Source organism: Buteo buteo, chromosome 5, assembly GCF_964188355.1.
Source record: "Buteo buteo chromosome 5, bButBut1.hap1.1, whole genome shotgun sequence".
Taxonomy (NCBI): Eukaryota; Metazoa; Chordata; class Aves; order Accipitriformes; family Accipitridae; genus Buteo; species Buteo buteo.
This window is the reverse complement of record NC_134175.1, coordinates 51886815-51905477: the sequence shown is the minus strand read 5'-3', so window position 1 is coordinate 51905477 and position 18663 is coordinate 51886815. Positions and strand designations below refer to the sequence as shown.

Below are 18663 nucleotides of genomic sequence, written 5' to 3'. Positions count from 1 at the left end.
GGTCCGGCCCTGCTCCAACACAAGAGTGCTGCCGAAATGCTCGGCAAACCTGTTCAGCCCCAGCCCCAGGAGAGTAGCTGAACCACTGCACAAGGTCCTTCCAGACTTAACTCTTCTATTTCACAGGATAATAATAATAATAATAAATATTTAAATTGCTGTCGGAGAAGTCGTAACACCCTCCACTGCATTCTCCCACAACCCGTAAGTACCTTGCATAGCTCTGCTTAAGTGAGCTTGCAGAGGAGAGGGACAGGCTTTATAAAGACCATAAGGTTAATTTTTTCAGGGTCTCCAGAGATAGGTCTAACTTGCATAAAATAATAATACATTGCAACTGCCCTCTTAATACTAGTGATCCGTGAGCAAGTCACAGAAGAACTGAAAGGACAGCAAAATGCAAGGTTTGCCTGTGAGTGAGGTCAGCCAGCCTTTCCTCAAAAATGTTAGTTCTATATATAAAGTTAAAAATAGGAAAGAAACAGTGTTCAAATTTCAATTTTCACAATGGTGTATATATACATTTTTTAAAAAACATCACCCAGCAAAACACACCAAGGCTTCCAGCCTGTTTTCCTTCCCCAGAGAAATCACCTGAAACTAAATTGGGAGCAAGCGCTGCTCTTGGTCCTCCTCCTCCTCCTCCTTTGCCTCCAATAAAACTCCCCAGAGTGCAAGCAGAGTTCACTCCAAAGCTCAGATCTGCAGATTTCTCACCATTAATGGTATCTGAGGTGGATGCTGGTAGATGAGGGCTTGCTGGTACTCTCTAGGAGCCCTTTACAAAGCATTTGGATTCCAGCATTGGCTTCCTTCATCTGTGCTTCACTGTATAGCTCACTGAAAAAAGCACTCCAGAGCATAAGCACACTATAACCTGATAAAGCATAAGTTATCTTGGAGCACAAGTAGCCAAAAAATAGCTCATTAAAGAACAATTTATGACTATAGTGGGTTTTTAAAAAAAAAATAATAAAAATTAATTATAAAAAAGTTTGGTTTAACTTTAAAGCAAGTCCATGACACCCTGCTTTTATTACTGACCTTGCAAAACAAAATTGATTCTTTTTTAAAAGCGATGCAAAACATCATATATATATATTTATGATAATTTATATATTACAGGCTTACCCACTTGCCAAACAACCATTTTGCCTAGCAATATCAGTAATAAGAATCTTTTAAACACTTTAGATCCTACTCAACATACAAAAATAAATATTGCATACATGATTTCTGAGCAAAACAGGTCACCAAAATACAGCTGTAGCTAGTAATAGTCCATACTCCGTAGCGGGAGTGCATTAAATAAAATAACAGAAGCTACTCAGGATTGACACACTCTCATACTGTAGGACTGGGTGTCAAAATGTGTAAATACCTAAAGCCCTGAAACGCTGGGATCCCGTTGGCTCGGCAGGCACCAGCATCTCAATCCAGAAGGATTTCAGAGGAAGCATCTGTGTGCGACGCTGGCCTGATCCAAGCTGCTCCTGCTCCCTTGACCTCATCCCTTCCAGCGACTGCTGCCTCGCTACAGGAGAAGAGGAGATGTGGGGACACTGCAAAGACATACCAACTATATATTATTTACCCTATGTTCTCAAAACAGGTTAATGAGACACCAGAGTTAGCACAGTGACAAATTACAATGAGAAAGTTTCAAATGTGTAAGTGGCGATACTAGCAGCCGGCAGGGATATAGTACTTTTAAATAACATTTCTTCTTGGAGAAAAGACAGGCATTAAGAAAAGCGTACGCAGCAGTCTCAGCCATGGATTCTGGGAACATTTGGCGTGAGTTTCTTCAGAAAACAGTAGAGAAGCACGTGATGGTTTTACCCCCTTCGACTATGTCTACCTCCCAGGCTCCTGAGTTCATCATCAATGAAGAATAAGGAGGAAACCCCGTCTTTCAAAGACAACTCCAAAGAACGGAGAGGTTGACCGTTCACGCCGAAGTTCTCACCCGGCTCAGCTGTCCGGACCCGCCGCGCGTGGCAGCGTCGCCCAGCGCTGCGACATCAACCCCAGCCAGAGACACGCCGTTGTCAGCAGGACGGGCTGCGACAGCCGCTGCGTTTTGTTGAGGGGGGAGAGGGTTGTGAATACGGCGTCGGTTGTGTTCCGGGGTAGGGGCAGGTTGCAGATGCTTCCTTCGCAGCAGGAGGTGCAGATCTGAAAGAAACCAGGTTGTAACTTGGTTATTTGAAAAACAACGATACCACGGAATAAAGACATAGGGAAAATAATACGACATTTGCAAAGGAGCACGGTGGCCAGTCTGATTTTTTTTTTCCCCTCCCCCCTCCATTTTTTTTAAAATCCATCTACTCAGAAAACAATTTCACCTGTACAGGAACAGTACATTGGCTGGTATCAGGGTGACACATCCATTTTGAAGCGGTTATTTTCTTTCCTACCCCAAATAAGTGAGCTGATGAAAACCAGTGTTGTTTCACTGAAGTAGAGCTCACAAGCCAGAACTCAAAAATAATAATAAAAAAAAAAAAAAATCAGTATTTATTCACATAGGGGTTTTTTTTTGTTTCCTATCACTTGGAGATCATAGGCACTGGAGTGATAGACAATTCCTGTGTCAGCCCATAAGGACACACAGCTCTGCCTTCTCAGGGCTAGCAAGTGCTGGTTATAGTATGCAGCCAGAGCACGCAGGTTTAGAGCAAGAAGACTAATGCACTGGAGGCCAAGAGAGCATAAAATTATGTGCAAAACAGGGATGGGGCTGCAGTGTGCCTGGCAGTTCAGAAAGCTCTTTTATTTTAACCTGTTGGTAAAGTTCAAAAAGGTCAACTGTTGACCTTCAGAAAAATCTTTAATAAACAACTGTTTGAGTCAGATATAAAGCATCTCTTCCCAAGGTTTTGGGGCTCCCCCCCCATTTCAGGAAGAAAACCACGATACGGTTTGTGGGCATCAGTTGCAGAGCAGAGGGGACAAAACACGGTGCAGTTCTGCAGGCAGAGCGCTCCTCAGCCAGAAGGAAGGGAGTGGTTTGCTCCCCTGAGCTGCTGGCAGGAGAGTTATTTAAAGAGATTATTCTTTTGTTCTGGGAGAGGTTATTCCTTTGTTTCTGGAGCAAATAGAAATGAGCTGGAGCTCATTAAGAAGAGAAACTTCATTTTTGACAATGCTGATTTACCCACTGAACCAGTCAGACTTCTGGCGGAGGCCAGAAGGATTCTGCCCAGTTTTCATATTAAAAGAAAAGGAAATTTTTATCCCATACCTTGTATTCTTCATGCTTTACATATGTGCATCCCGTAGACAGACAGTCCTCTAATGGTACGCAGCGTTTGGTGACGGATACACTCTCTCCAGTAACTTTCATCATATGTTGGCTAAAGCAGTATCTTGTACCTACAAAGACAGAAGAAAAACATGTTCACCTGTCAAATTTGAGTTTTGTAATAGTCTACAAATGGGAAGAAATAGGAAAGAACTCTTAGATTTTTTTTCAAGCCTTGGGATTTAAAAAAAAAAGGGGGGGAGGGGAGAGACTTTTATGTATTGCAATAAATACATGAAATGTCACTAAATACACGCCTGTAGCCCAAGCTCTCGCACAAACCTGAGGTTTCAGGGCACTCTGGAACGCAGAGATTTGTTCCCAATACTAATGTGGGCCTCTGTTACAGACAAAGAAATGCGCACACACACATTGGATAATCAAGTTACAGAGAGAGGTTCAGATAAACACTCCAAATCTTGTGCACCATTAGTTTTATAGGAATTATCTTTTAAAAAAGAAAGCATTCATGATAGCTGCTTATGTCTGAAGCAAACTTTCGTCTGTATAGGTTTATTTTTTTCCTAGCTTCATGCACAACCACTGATTCTGTAGAACAACCTAAAGCATTACACATTGGAGATGCCTTTCCCTATATCCTAGCAGCTCGTGCAAGCTGTCCTCACTGCTCACACTCTCTCCCACGGCTCCTGCACAGCCCGGAGAAGATCCTTCACACCCTCTCTGTCCCTCAGTTTTATCATCTATAAAATAATGCCAAAATACCAGTAGAACAGTTGGGAGGATTTATGTATTTTACAGTTTCCCAGTCTTTTTGGAAAAAGCACCATGGAATGGACTGTCCCCCCAGTATTCCCATCGCATCTTCCGCACGTCTCTCCTGTGAGCTCCCTTGTCCCCAGGGGAGACCATCCTCTTCCTCCTCCTTTTTGAAGCTAGTCCTCTAGTGACATTTGTAAAACACACAGAAAATTCAAAGCAGGTTGACTGACAAATGCCGTGGTTATCCTCAGGCATAAAGGAATTTGGGTTTATTTCATGCTTTAGTCAGCAGAGGGAAGTGGAAGGTGCTGTTCCCCTTCCTCGCACTCCAAGATGAAAACGCTGGATTTTCAACACAGGAAACATGCCATTATATATTTCTTCTCTAAATTATACCTTCTTATTAATCAACCTCATTATTAATAAAATTGTTGCTTTCACGGGGTGGGGGGAAAGGAGTGTAGTTAATTTAAAGCGAGCATTCCTGTTCAGCCCTCATCTCCGATGGGCAAAGCCCTGCATACTTCTCATGTTTTAGGCATTCGGCAACAGCCGTGCGAGATTGCTGGCTGAACACGTTATTTGTTAGGCAATAAAACCCCTCCGACATCTGTCATATCTCTGACCTGCTCTTAACTCAAGTGCGATATCAACAGCAAACAGACTTAACTTATCACCAGAGGCTGGAGACGCTCGGTGTCCTGTCTTCCTTCAAACCGGCCAGGGCTGCAACACGCGGTTTTTAATGCATTTTCCAGGCTCTCCTGCCCTAAGGGGTGAAGCTCACAGTTTTATCCTGCACAACGGCTTTGAGCTTCTCCCAGGACCTTGCCTGGAAGTGCCATTCCCCAGGAAATCTGTGCGTGCATCGCTGGAGCTTTATTTCTCCTGCAATGACTCTGCAGCGGAGCTCACCCTGGACAGGTAAAGCTTCTAGCACCCCATAACTCTTTTAAGGCTGTTTCATTCTTTCTTCCAAGTGTGTTTTTAGAAAAGGTTGTGCAATCGTCTTGGAGATACGTATTTTCCCTGCACAGGGGAACCAAGCACGCCTCTCCCCACACAGCCATCCCTGATGGCTATCACCTCCTGCAAGGCAGGGCTGGGGCTAAAGAGTAAGTTCACAATAAGCAACAAAATCCACTCACTCAAATTAACTTTTGCACGGCATTCTGCTCTGCCTGTCTTCTCAGAGCAGGCTAAGCACAACGAGGACGGGTGCTGTGAAAAGGATTGGGCCAGAGAACACTAGGAGAGCCCAGAGCAAAGCAGAGGTAGGGAACATCACCGCGTCTAACCCATAACGACTGCTCTGCAGATCGGGAGGCTGCCTGCCAGAGGAATGGAAGAGGAACTCCAAGCTGAGCCTGTGAAGAACACGGGCCCAATGCTACAAAAATTTTACCAAAATTTTTCCAAAAATAACAGAGAAGTTTAGAGCAATTAAAATAAAACACTGCAGCACGAACGTTGATGCTTCTAAGTAATGTGGTACCCAAGCCAGGCAGCAGTACAGCCACAGGGTAAGGACAGGTCTCGGTGGTATTGTACCAAAAAAGCATAGATTTATGTTTCCTAAATTTTGCAGTTCTAGATTGTCTTTAAAGGCACTTGAGAGCTAGGCTGATTGTGGTGGAATATTCAGGCTGTCTAGCAACACGTTCCATTACAAAAGCATTTGAAAATGAGATTGTTGTTCTATGGGATTATTTGGGGGATTTTCAGGGCTGTCGATTTCCACTGACCCCCGACTCGACAGGTGACACCGTCCCCTCTTCTTTTGCATTTTTCCTTCCTCTGGTGGAACTGTCTTGCAAAGATTGCATCATGCGCTTCAGCTATGAGGTATCTCCAAACATCCATAGACGACAGACCACCTCGGTCTTGACCTGCCCAGGAGTGATGGCGACCTCCAGCAGCATCACCCCACGGCTAAAACACACGTTCTCCATGGGGTCCACCTCACGGACACCCTTCTATACCCTTAAAGGCAGCCCAAATTGAAGAAACCAGCTACTGAAACCAGAAGTCATGGTGCAGACCAACATCCAGGCTAAACGTAAGCAAACCAGCCCCACGTGTCGATACCCAGCAAGGCTGGTACGTGTCTCCAGTAGGAGAAATTGGACCTGTCTGCTTTAAACTGGGTAGGGAAACACTGAATCTGGTATTCCAAAGGGCCCAGAGTCACACGTTGACTTTTGAGAGCCCACTTCCCAAACCACAGCGTCTAACGGTGCTGGAACATCACTTCGGTGGTCACGGCCATCATCCCCTTCACAAGTTGTCAGCCTGCCCACAGTCCGTCCAAAAATAGAGTACTGGGAGTATTTTGAGGGCAGCGTTTCCATAAAAATTAAACCACAAACACAGTTTCTGCTTGAGCTGAAGCTAATAAATATCAGAAAAGTAGGTTAATGATAGCAGGAGGCCTGCCTTCTAGGAAATGCTTTTTCTAATCTCTGTTCAAGATGGGGATTCATGTATATACTCTCCATTATAATTAATTTTGTTATACACAAAATGCAGTTCCCTTTAAGTCCTACATTATAGTTAATGAAAATATTTTGTTTTGCTTGGTCTTAATAGCATTCTGTCTTAAAAAAAAAAATAACAGCAGCAGGATGGTTTTCTTGTTTTCTCCCACCACTTAACCCAAGCGAAACAGCAAGGGTTTGGATCACCGTGGCGAGGGAGGCCACGCCATAAGCGCACCCCTCTGACTCCCAGAGATAAGGTAATTACCCGAGGAGATAAGCCCAGCCCCCAGAGGACGCCTGCAGTCATGCCTCAAACCTCAGCTTGCATTTCTGTGGCTTCCTTACGTGAACTCAAAATTACATTTGAAAATTAAAGCAACAAAATAAAAAGCTGCCTTAGTTAAAAGCTTTCTGATGTGGACGTGTGTTGGACATAAAGCTATGAGACGCCAACAAAAGCCGTCGGTGACGAGGCATCCCGAAGCAACGGCTGATTTCTGCGGGGTGGGGAGCAATGACGTTACCAGCTTTGCTTCCACTGCGACAGAACAGGGACAGAGCCCTTTAAGCTTTAGTTCCCATCCCCTTTCCCCAATTCCCTGCTCCTCCGAAACACAGTAACTGCTGACTCGGCAGTTACTCCTTGGCGGCTGCCGGCACACCGGCTGCACCGGGGGGTCCCTGGTCTCACCCAAAATCCAGCAGCGAGGGGCCGGGGGTCTGTGCCGCAGGCAGAGCTGTGTTCCAGCCCCAAGGCACACGGTTTTAGGGCAGTCTGGGCATTAACGCGCCGTGCCTGGCGTAAAACGTTATCGAATCCCTCCAGCTTAAGGAGATAAGAAGTCCTCTGTGCTGAAGATTAAAGATAGACTCGGATTTCTCATGGCTAAAACCCCATCCTTACTTTATGACCGCGCAGTGGGTGTTTGTACCAGCGGGCAGGAGGGCTGGTGACCGTAACTAGCAGCTCTAGTGTGGATGAATGCAGCTGATGAGTTACAGATGCACCAAAGCATGGGTTTTCCCTCCCCTAAACAGCCATTAAGTGCTAACTTTGCTTTCCAGATTAGCATTTTTTTTGGTCAAGTCACTTCTGCTGGTTGTTACTAAAGGCAGACCTTGGAGTCACACCTCTCTCCTTACACAGTGATCTACAGGGAGCCATTTAAATACCACCGACTCCTGTCAAAACAGGGAGCGTCCGTGAATATTGGTCTCATCTGATGCCAACCAGCTTGATCTCTTTTATCTTTGTTGATGTTGTGCCGATTTCAGCTCAAAGCAAATAAATTCTCGGACAGATAATGTGCTCTGACACAGGCTGCAAACACAGCTGGTTCATCGCCGTAGTGCGCGTCACTTTCTCTTTCCAAAATAAATATTTTCTGAGGGCACTTGTAATGTCCCACAACAGACCTGGATAGACGCTGAACAGGGCTGCCAAGCCCAGGGAAACCACGGGGGAAGCACAGCATCCCTCTGCCCGCACGTGGTTCCCACGCTGGAGAGGACACAGCCCGTGTCCGATCTGGCTGAACGGGCTTCGTCAGGGGCTGGGGACAATCTTAATGCCTTGGGAATGTCTCAAAAAGAGAAGTGGTAAGGGAGGGGGAGGTCTGGGGATCTCTCTGATACCTGCATCTGATATTTGGGTGCCTGTATTCCAAAGCCCTTTCTGAGCCGTTCCCAGCTTCAGACTGCAATGGGAGTTACGAGCCCAAAATACTGAAAACATCTCGATGCCAGCCAAAAAGAGGCAGCCTCGGCCGCCCCGAGGTGCGGGCTTGTGCCATAGGGGAGGGAGGCAAACAAAGCATGAACTGCTCCCGTACTCACCAGTAAGAGAAACACAACCCTTAAATAAACATCAGCCTGATTTAATTTCCAGCTGAGCTAGAGGAGTACAGGGACTAGATGAAAGTCCTAAACTTCATCCACCGCAAAGAGACAGAAAAGCTTAAAGGATTACTCATATCGCTTACACATCTTTCTTGTTGAGGAGGCTTACAAGCGGGAGCAGCAATCACCAGCATCCGAGTACACTCAAGGAATAATGGGCGCTCAGTGCTGTCCCACGGCAGGGACAGCGAGCGGTTGTTTTAAGGTGGGTTTAAATTAAATGCTAGCATGCAGCTGGTTACCTCTTGGACAATAGACATCCGGAGCCCATCGGTTGCATTCGTAATTATCTGCTGCCTTTTCGCAGGTGAAACACTTAAATCCATGAGGATACGGCGTGGCTGAAAGGAATAGACAACATGCAGTTAAAAAGAGCCAATTAATCTGGTTCTACTAAGCTTTTCAGAGGCACGCAGCAACATTTGTTTTCTTTGGACATATCTTTCTATGTGTATACCTGTCAACTTCACCAAGTTGGTCCTGATTTGTAAAAATCCTACCAGCAATAGCAATGCAGGAAAGGCACGTACAGATACAATAAGGACTCAGTTTGGCTATGTTTACCTAGCAAAAGTGCCCACTGCTGACTTCAAAGGGAGTTAATGTGAGCAAGGAGTACTTACTCTCTTGGTATCAGAGCTCACATCCAATACCACTACTTTATCAGTGCTGATAACAAAATATCAGATGGATTAAAATACTTCTGGAAACTGTCCCACCGAGGAAACGAGCTACCCCTTTTGAAGGCAAGCTGGTGTCCCCAAAGGAAAGGAAAATCAATTTGCTGAACCTCCAGTTTTTAACAGCAGACTCTGTCCTAATTTATCTTGCCAAGCGAAGAGCGTGACTTCTTAAGTGGTCTCCTGGCAGGGCTTCTGTCGCACATTCAATACATCTTCAAGATGCTGCCACCTTCTCAGAAGCCAAACAGTGAACGGGTCACATTTATCTCCATGGGCGAAGTAAGCTGAACCTCTGCAGCCCCACAGGGCACATATCTTACCTCTCCCTCCTCTTCGCCTCCTCCCCTTGCCCACCGGCTCTGGGCCAGACCCCGTTCGGGTACGAGAGATGAAGCAAGAGGCATTTGCTGCTGGTTTCCCCAGGCTCCCTCTGGGTAAGGACCAGCAAGTCACCTGGGAGCATCTCTGGTGCGACTGGTGCTGCCCTCAAGGAACAGCTTGGGGTGGGACAACACGACAGCACTAATTAAATTCGCGCCTCTCACCCTGGACCTCTAGCAGGTTGTGGTTACGGCATAAACTAGGAATTTCAACTTGCTTGTATAGTATATAAACTTTTCAGCCAAATTCAGAAAGGCTGTGAGTTCTTACTGGGAGCAGGTGGCAGGCACAGATCTCTCCTAGAATTAAATAAGTTTGTGTCTGACAAAGCGAACAGACTAGTGGAAGGAGAGTCCATGGAAGGTTTGAAGATGCATAGCGTTGCCATAGCATTGCTTCAAGGAGTTACTGAAATAAAGCCAGGAGCGGTTAGTGCCACAGCTGCAAATGGTCGCGTTTGGCCCTTGCTCACAGCTATCGATGTGCTCAGGCAAACCGTGTGGCTTGGTCTTATAGCCAGAAATATTATTGAGGAGCAGAAAATAGCAAACAAAAAGCCCCTGACACACTCCGCAACTGCCTGTAACGCTATCGCTCCTTTAATCCCTTTGGGCAGCGACGGTCCCATAATATCGACTAGTTTTATGAGTAGCGGGGATGTTTGTTTAATCTTTGCTCAGCTCTCAGCTCAAAGCCTGACATTTCTGCTGCCTGAACACACACTCGCCCTCGTCCTTACCCCCGCCCCTGGCTTTGCAGCCCGTGCGAAGGTGGCTTACTGGAAGGGTGGAGGTAGACGATGTCCTTCGCGGTGAAGTCCCTGGGCTGCGCGGCGGGCAGGCAGCCGGCCAGCAGGCTGAGCAGCAGCACCCACGCCGGCGTGGGCTGCGAGGCCATCGCCGGCCAAGGACGTACTCATGCGGCGGCCGAAAAAACTCACCTGGGTAATAGCAGAGAACAAAGGGTGAGCGGAGGAACACCCCCCCCCCGAGGAGCCTGGCCATCGCCTCAGCCCCCAGCAAACCCAACCTCGCCAAACCCGTGATGCTCCCGTGACCCCGCAAGCTGCCCTCCCGTGTGGGCAGGCAGTGGTGTGGTTTCTTTGGCTTGGCTTCAGTGATATCCCTGGCAGTGCCTGGGAAAAAGACTTGGGCAAACCCTCTCCCGGCCAGAGATCTGCAAATATGAGCCATGGGGAAGGGCGGTCAGGTTTGTCACTGTTTACAATTTAATCGGTCAGCAACCGGTTTGCAAAAACCTCAGTAGGATGTTGATAAAGTCATCGGAGGCTGCACTGCGACAGGATTTAACTGCTTCTTTTAGAGAATACTGGAAAATTGCAGAATTAGGCCAGAAAGAATGGAAACGGGGTAGCTGAAGACCCATTGGGATGGCTGGGGAAGCAGCGATGGGTCTTCCACATGCACACTCCAACACAGGCTCACACCCTTCAAAAATGCACCTTTTTGGCAAACCAGAAGGTCCACGCTACTTTCCACCTATCTCAGGAAAGGCAAGGAGCTCCAGCTGCTGCTGGCTGTCTGTACCTTCAGCTGGCTGCTATTAATAACATAAAGTGATTATTGCATTTTCCTCATCCGTGCTCCAAAGGGTTTTACTCCCTCTGTGATGCTGTTGACAAACAACGCAGCCTATTTTTCCCACGTCCCTGAATGAAGGGAACTAATTTCAGCAGAAACAAATACCCTCTGTGGTACCACCTGCGAAGTCGTCCCAAACCCAGCAGCTTTCAGGAGCATCCCAATCCTTGTACACAAGCTATGGGGAGCCCTCCAGGAACAGACAACCCCTAATACATCATTAAATACACAGCTCATATTATTACAATTCCTTAAAAATGATGAAAACGTGCCTCAAAAACTGAGCGGGACAGGAAAAGCCTGAGAGGACGCGGCTGCCACACCAGGCAGGAGCTGCTGGCGCCCATCCAGAACACACAGGGTTGGCAGTTTTTTCCACCCAGACTGACCAAGAAATCTGCAGTACCCAGATATTTCCTAAGCAACTTTGAAAGCACGGTAGCTATTATTTAATAAATCAATTTTTTGTTTTTTTCAGGAAAGATGTTCCAGGGGCAGGGATGTAACCTTCCACCTCTGGCTCCAAATATTTGTCTCGCAGCAGAGACCCACACAGGACTAGCAATGCAGTGGCCATCGGGGGGTCTGTTGTTATCCTTGGCTCTTATCTGAAAACAGCCCTTTTATTAAAGCCGTGAAATCCATAAAAATAGAGAAACAGATAACACATAGCTTGGTGCATTAAACTTTGTTGCGTTAAACTTACAAAGAGGGAAATGCCAATTTCCATTGGGTTTACTCCACAGATGCGTATCAGACAGGGGAAAATGAAATCCTGATTAGAAGCAGAAAGGAAATAAAACAAGCCTCTCCCAGCCACATGAGAGATAAAAGAAACGGGACCAGCGGCTCTCCGTGGGGTCTGGAGGAAGAGCCCCCGGCAAAGCCAGCTGGAGCCCATCTCGGCGAGGGAGCCAGGTACGCGCGTGGATTCGGGACTATTCACATTTTTGAGATCCTCATGGCTAAATTCACGCTGACCTGGAGCTAAGCTGGCCAAATGCCGATGCTGTCCCGATGGTCCTGAGCTGAGGACAACGGGAGCCATCAGCTGAACAAGCAACGGCACCAGGTAGACACGCTCCACTCTGGAAGAGTTTGCTTTCGGGGCTCGTATCTATACCTAACGCACGTCACACACCATGCTCAGCACGAGAAAACAAGATATATTTGGAGTCCTGAGTTGAGTCTCCCCATTCCTACCCAAGAGGAGACCTGTCCATCACCATGCACACATCAGCCTCTCTGCTCACTGCTTGACCAGACCAGCTCAAAGGCAACTGGGTTGTCACGTGTGGAAATTGCTTTATATTCATACCATTGAGATAATGAAGGTTTGGAGGAGAGAGGGATTTTTTAGATTTTTTTTTTTTTATCCCAAACAAAACAAGGCAGATTTAACAAGCCCCATTATTCGTTTCAAGAAATCAGCAATTTGCAGTGAAACTCTCTGTCAGCTCACAGGGTCTCAGCAGCAATCCTGTGTTGCAGTACAAAAAAATCAGGACCCCCATCCCAAAGGCAGGAGCTCTTCATAGCTCAAGGCAAACTCTCAGCCACAAGTCATGATTAACATATGTTATCAAACAAGAACATAAGGGACAAATAGCAATATTTTAAGTTAAAACATAGCAAGATTAAAACAATGGCAAGAATTCCTCCCAGGTATAAGAAGAAAATAATTTGTTGGGATTTCTCAGCATAGTCACAAAAAGCACTTATACTTACAGTACTGTTCAAAGTCTTCCAGTTGAGGACACCAGTTTTCCCTCTATCATATACGCTCCCTTTTATGGGACCAATTGCTTATTCAGCCAATCTCCAAATGTCTGTATGTAACTGTCAATACTTGCCTAGTCGTCAGATTCAGAAGACAAGTGGCTGTTAGTCCTGCCTCAAAGGGTGGCAGAAATCCTCCAGCTGCACGCTAAAAATACTCACATCGTGCCTCTTGTCATTACAAGTAGCTTAATTGCCAGCACCACTTCTAATGAGTTGCAAGAACCACAAATGAATATATAGAATTCACTTCCCCACCTCTATTTTATATGCTTGAAACAGATTTAATTATAGGTAAGGAATTAAAATAAAATAAATAAATTTTAAAAAGCTGTGTGTTACAAAATAATCCTGAGCAGACCAGGGGTTTTGAACCATGGCAGTTGCTGAAGTAGAAAGTACTAATTGAACAAACCACCTGCCACCACTACAGTCACCGCTCTTCACAGCAAGCATGTTCTACCTGGTCGTTTCATAGACGCATAGGTAGTATAAAAATAGATACTTCTCTGGACATAGAAGTACCTACTGTCAGAAACCTGAATGCTCCATATTTCACAAATATTTTGAGTATGCACACGTGGGTACACATAGTTCTGTCTTTCACAGGGGGAAAAATACATGTACAAATATACTGCATCCAACTGAGAAAATATTTGTGGATATTTAAGGTAATACTGGTATTTCACAGAGTGGAATATCAACACCTGTTTTCAATAAAATCAAACATATTCGATAATTACTGTTCAGCACGCTCATTCTCTCTGTTTTTACAGCCACGCATAAAAATAAAATGTAATTGCTTTTTTGTTTTTAAAGGAAGGCGAGATATATATGGATGCACCGTTTTAAAAACTGCAGACGTTTGACAAAAAATTGTTTTCAGTTCACTTTTTTCCCAAAATCATCCAAAATGATATTTGTCTGCAAAGATGGCTTCTCTCCACGAAGCCTATAAGCCCTAAGAAGCTTCATCAAGGGCACGAAGGCTTTTTCTTTTGCTCACAAGCCCCTTTTAGTTCATGGCTTTCAGCCAAAACCGCCAAACGTTGTACAACAATATTTTTTAAGACGGTTATTGCTGACACGTTGGCTAGCACGAGGCTAAACCTCTGCTCGCAGAACAGACTTGTTCTCCAGCGTACGGACACACATTTTTTCTTTCTGAATTAACTCGGCTCCTTTCCAGATGTAGTAGCCTCTCTTGCATAGCAGAGTGCATGCACCAACCTAATAGAAAATGGCATGGCCCACTCTGAATTTGATACCGGATTGCAGTTAGGGGAAATAGTCACATGGTATTTAGATCATACAGTCTGTTTATAAAAGGTCTTGGGCGCTGACACAGAAATCCTAGTTAACTCAATCTTTCCAGCTTCACCAGCACCTTTCAGACGGAAAGGCATCCCCATCCCCGCTCTGCAGCAGGATTACTTCTTCCTGCCCTTTGCCCTGACACGGCGCTATGGAAATTAACCATTAAATTCCCTAAGCAGCAGCCCAATTGCCCATTTGTCGGGTCTCATTAGGGTGGCGATGTCTTGTCCTCGCTGTCACCAGCGCTGGGGACAATGGAAGGTCCCCGTTCTCCAAGGAAGGACCGGGAAGCCCTCGAGCAGAGGCGCTGATGAACGTCAGACCTCCGGTTCTGGGGGAGACGCGTTGTTGGAGACAACAGTTATTTGTGAGGATGTATTTATCCCTCCTGACCCTCTCGCGAGCTCAGTAGGCACCTGCTAGCTGGCCTTGACTGAAGGCCACAAGCTGCAAGGTTGCAGCAAACGTTGCAGCGTTTCGAGAGCAAAAAGAAGTCAGACACCAAATCTTCCCATACAAACACTTGGCCAAAGGAGGCACGGAGGAATTCCTGGTTTGTGGGCATTTCTGTGCTTCTCCTCCTCGTGCGAGTACGGCACGTGCTGTGGTGTTCAGTACCCTTCCACCTCCCTCCTTCCCGCAGGAGATGAAGCGTGGCCCTGCTCTCCCTGGCCATCTGATGCAGGTGGAGGGTGCCCAGTCTCAGAGGAGGTTGATGATTCTGCTGACATCTCAGCTCCACCTTCCTCCTACATCTCCTCCTCGCTGTCTCGGCCTCATCTCCAGGTTTTATAGCTGACTACCTCATTTCATCTTGAAGACATTTTCTCGTCTGTACACTTGGAAGAGCCTCCACCTCAGAGCACCCTAAAGCAACACTTCCTTCAGATAAATAAAATAGCAAAAGCAAATAAAAGCTTCCTTTCAGTAGGCAGCAGACTTATCAGCCCTAAAGGACCAAGCACAGCGTGCCAAAGCAGCAACATCTGTAAGAAACTGCAGAAACCACAGCACAAGTAATTTGCTCTAGCAAATTCCACTGTGCAAGGTCAGCTGGACCATCCTTCTACTATGTTATGATGTTTATTCATCAGTGATAAACCAAGTCAAAGGAGTTACCACCAGTACAACAATGCTGGAAGGCCTTTTCGTGGACGCAAAGTCTACCCAACAGTAGTTCCTCCTTATGCACGTCACCAATGTGACTTGCCGAACCACTGCAAGAGTTAATTCACTGTTCTTTACGTTTCCTCCTGCCTTTCTTCCAGTCTACATAAAGCTGCTACTGAAACTATAATATCAGTATTCATTTGCATCTCTCTACAGCTTCAAAAACTAAACCCCAAGTCTGTGTCTCCATCATGTCATCACTGTCCAAAGACAAACCCAAACTGCAGTGGAAGCTTTCCCATCTACCAGCTGTGCAGGATCCTGGAGAGCAATCCCAGAGACTATTTGCAACTTTGCCAGCTCTAATTGCATTTTTTTCCCCTCCATCCCTATCCTACTGAATTATTAACCTCCTTTTTTTGGTCTATCTGTTTATTTCCTGCCTTTTGGTTCCTACCAAAGACATCAGAAAACTTTTGAACAAAAACTGGAATTAGTTTGAATTGCCTTCAAATCCAGCTTCTTTCTACTTGCCATTTAGAGAATTTTCTTTGTGGTTTAGCCCTGGGAATGGTTAATTATATGTTACCCTCCCAATAACATGGGATGTAGCAAAGCACACGCAACTTCTACCTAAGGAACCTGTAGGAGCTCTTGCAAAGGGGTTCACTACCTCTCCTCAATTACAGTAAGCAAGAGTAATTAAACAATCAAGCACAATTAGTGCACAGATTACTCCCAGAAATGTGGACGATCTAATCGCCTTGCTGCTAATTACAAAGCCTGTAGTTCATTGAGCTAAAAGCCCACGTCCTGGGGAAGTGCAGGGGGGTACAATATGTTCCCTCTCACGCCGTCTTCCCTTGGTTGCAATTTAATACTTAACAAGATGTGATTTCAAGATTATTTTAGAAGTAGCACATTGCTTCTATTTTCAACCTGTATTGCTGATATTTTCAGTCCTACTAGTGAAAGCTTAACTTTTCTTAGGTCCTGTACAAACCCCTCATCTTATAATGAGTTGTAGTAAAACGCCACTTCTATTCATGCATCCCCAGAGGATAGTTTGGCTTTAGGTAAACACAGAGGAGAGATGAAACAGATATATTTCACTTGAGTATTTCAGATACTTAGTATTTGACCGAAAAAATCAGGCAGGCTATGATGTTCATATGAGAATATATAATTTATGCAAACTAATTGTCAAACTGAGGAGGTGAGATACTCAAAGTTAGACATAATTAATTCCCATTTCACTCCACCATACATAGCACACAGTGGTGCAGGGACACCACTAGTCTTTTTTAAATTACGCATAATATTCAAGACTGTGACTATGAACACTTCTGAATTAGCAGCAAGATGGACACAGCTGACCTAATAAATCATTTCACGACCTATCCCCCAGGTTTTTGCATGGCATGCAATAGAGGCAGCCCTGAACTCAACAGGATGCGTAAGATCAGGATTCAGCTCAGTTTGGGGATTTTGGAAGCCGGCACTTGCCCCTCCTGCGTCCCACAGCACATGGGCTGACCTCAACGTGTGGGAAGCCCCCAAGACAGCCTGGCTCCATGCAGACAGAGGTTAAGGAAACCATGCGTGAGCACAGAAATCCTGGGATTTTCCTGCTAATAAGAAGCAAAAAAACCCCAGTCGTTGAGTTCCAGCAGCCAAGCCCCTCTGCAAAAGGGAGGAGGGGGTTAAATTATTTCCTAAATAAACATTTAAGTTCACTGGGGCAACTGAAAGGGCTCCCCTGTTCAAGGCAGGGATGCTACTTCTGTGGACCACATGTTGCATATGGCTCCTTTCTGCTCCTCGTGAAAGTCTTGTAGGAAGAGGTGCAAGGCTTCGTGCAGCTGGCCCCAGGGTGCCCAGGGAAGGGGGTTTCGGGGCAGGGAGGCTGCGACTGCCGGTCCAGGGTTGGTGGCCAGACCACGAAACAGCGCTGGCAGTGGGCAGGGTGGTGATGCTCTCCTAGGGAAAAGTCAAATGAGGTCCCGAGCCTATGCAGCAAGTTAAATTTGGGTGAGGCTCGGTATGGCAACAGCAACTGGGATCATCCTGGACCATCTTTCCTATTTACATTTAAGCCAGTAGGCAAGAGCATTCCAACTAAAACACAGGGAAGCACTAACGATACAACTGTGCAATGCATCTGCTAGGAAAAAGGAAAAAATACTGCAGCATGTTACCAAATAAAATGTAGCCAAAGAGTAAGAGGTGCCAAAGAGACGAGTGAAATCAAACAAAGTGGGAGAACGTATCCCATGCTTACAAAGAGATAGCTGGCAAACGATCTACTCTGCAACCAAGACATGAAACTCTTCGATAAAATAGTTTTCTAGTCTATGTACCAACCTGGCATATAGATAAACAGCAGTTTTAAAAGAATAAGATGATCCTGGTGAGCTTTTGAAGTTACATTTTTATTAAGTCTAGAAAATTGGGACAGTCTAGAGACCAGGAAGATCATCAGCACAAACTCACTATTTCTAGAGGATTAAAGGAACGACTGCTTAACCTAAGGTCAGTCCTGGTTAAACTCACAGAACAGTTTATTTGTGCTACAGCAACAAACATTTCAAGTTGTAAAAATTAGCAAAAAAGCGTTTGGTAGAATTTTGTGGAAAATAGGTCTGTAAACAAACCCGTTATTTTCAAATGGGCAGGATTACGGCTCTGGCTGTGAAAGGAGACTGTTACACAGAATAATTGGGGAGAGACCAAAGCACCAAACCCTTCTGATTACAAAAATGTGTTCTACCCAATTAACCAAGCATGCTTGGGCCAAATTAAAAAAAACAGCTTAGTGACATCTCAAAATATAATTGGTGAAAAGGACATCTTCAAATGAAAATACTTCCCCCCCTGCTTTCCTGCAAGGCTAAGTTCAGCATTTTTGTACCAAAAGTATTGCCAACAAGAAACTTCTTGTATTAAACACCGCAGAAGGCATTAAAGAGTGAGCCAAAATGCTTGTCTGTCATGCAACAAACTGTGCTTTAATAAAACCATACATCAATCTGCACCATTGTGTCCTCGCTCTGCTGATGCCTTCCCCCTCGGCTCTCCAGAGCGATTTGTGACAGTTCTTCTCGGACATCACCCCGCACATTTGACATGCTAGATTAGGCACCGAGTCACAGACGGCTCAGCATCGACCCAAAGCGAGCTTTGTGGAAGTTCAGAGATCAGCCCCGAAAACACGATATTGTGGAAACAAGATTTTATTATTATGAACTAATTCAAAACTTGAGCTTTTCCCTCATAGAAGAGAAATGAGGGCTTTTTCACCAAAATCGGCGTAAGCAGGATCGGGCTATTACTATTCCTCATGATAGGCAAGATATTAATGAACTCCCTTGCTTTTACCC

General features: G+C 45.5%; 1 protein-coding gene across 1 annotated transcript; it reads right to left on the bottom strand.

The window, feature by feature from the left end:
• Nucleotides 1-173: 173 nt before the first annotated feature.
• Nucleotides 174-10410, bottom strand: LYPD6 (LY6/PLAUR domain containing 6). Its single transcript, XM_075029002.1, has 4 exons — nucleotides 10256-10410; nucleotides 8655-8753; nucleotides 3251-3381; nucleotides 174-2178 (listed from the first exon to the last, which is right to left on the bottom strand). Exons 1-4 carry the CDS (start codon nucleotides 10371-10373, stop codon nucleotides 1975-1977), a joined length of 552 nt encoding a protein of 183 aa, XP_074885103.1. The 5' UTR covers nucleotides 10374-10410; the 3' UTR covers nucleotides 174-1974.
• Nucleotides 10411-18663: the final 8253 nt, after the last annotated feature.

What these genes read in the sequence shown, in the direction of transcription:
- LYPD6 (XM_075029002.1), bottom strand. Translation starts at nt 10,373, where the DNA reads ATGGCCTCGCAGCCCACGCCGGCGTGGGTGCTGCTGCTCAGCCTGCTG. An exon ending in CGTCTACCTCCACCCTTCCA is followed by an intron (nt 8,754 to 10,255) that starts GTAAGCCACCTT and finishes TATTCCTTTCAG; the next exon opens with CCACGCCGTATCCTCATGGA. An exon ending in TAAAGCATGAAGAATACAAG is followed by an intron (nt 2,179 to 3,250) that starts GTATGGGATAAA and finishes GGTTTCTTTCAG; the next exon opens with ATCTGCACCTCCTGCTGCGA.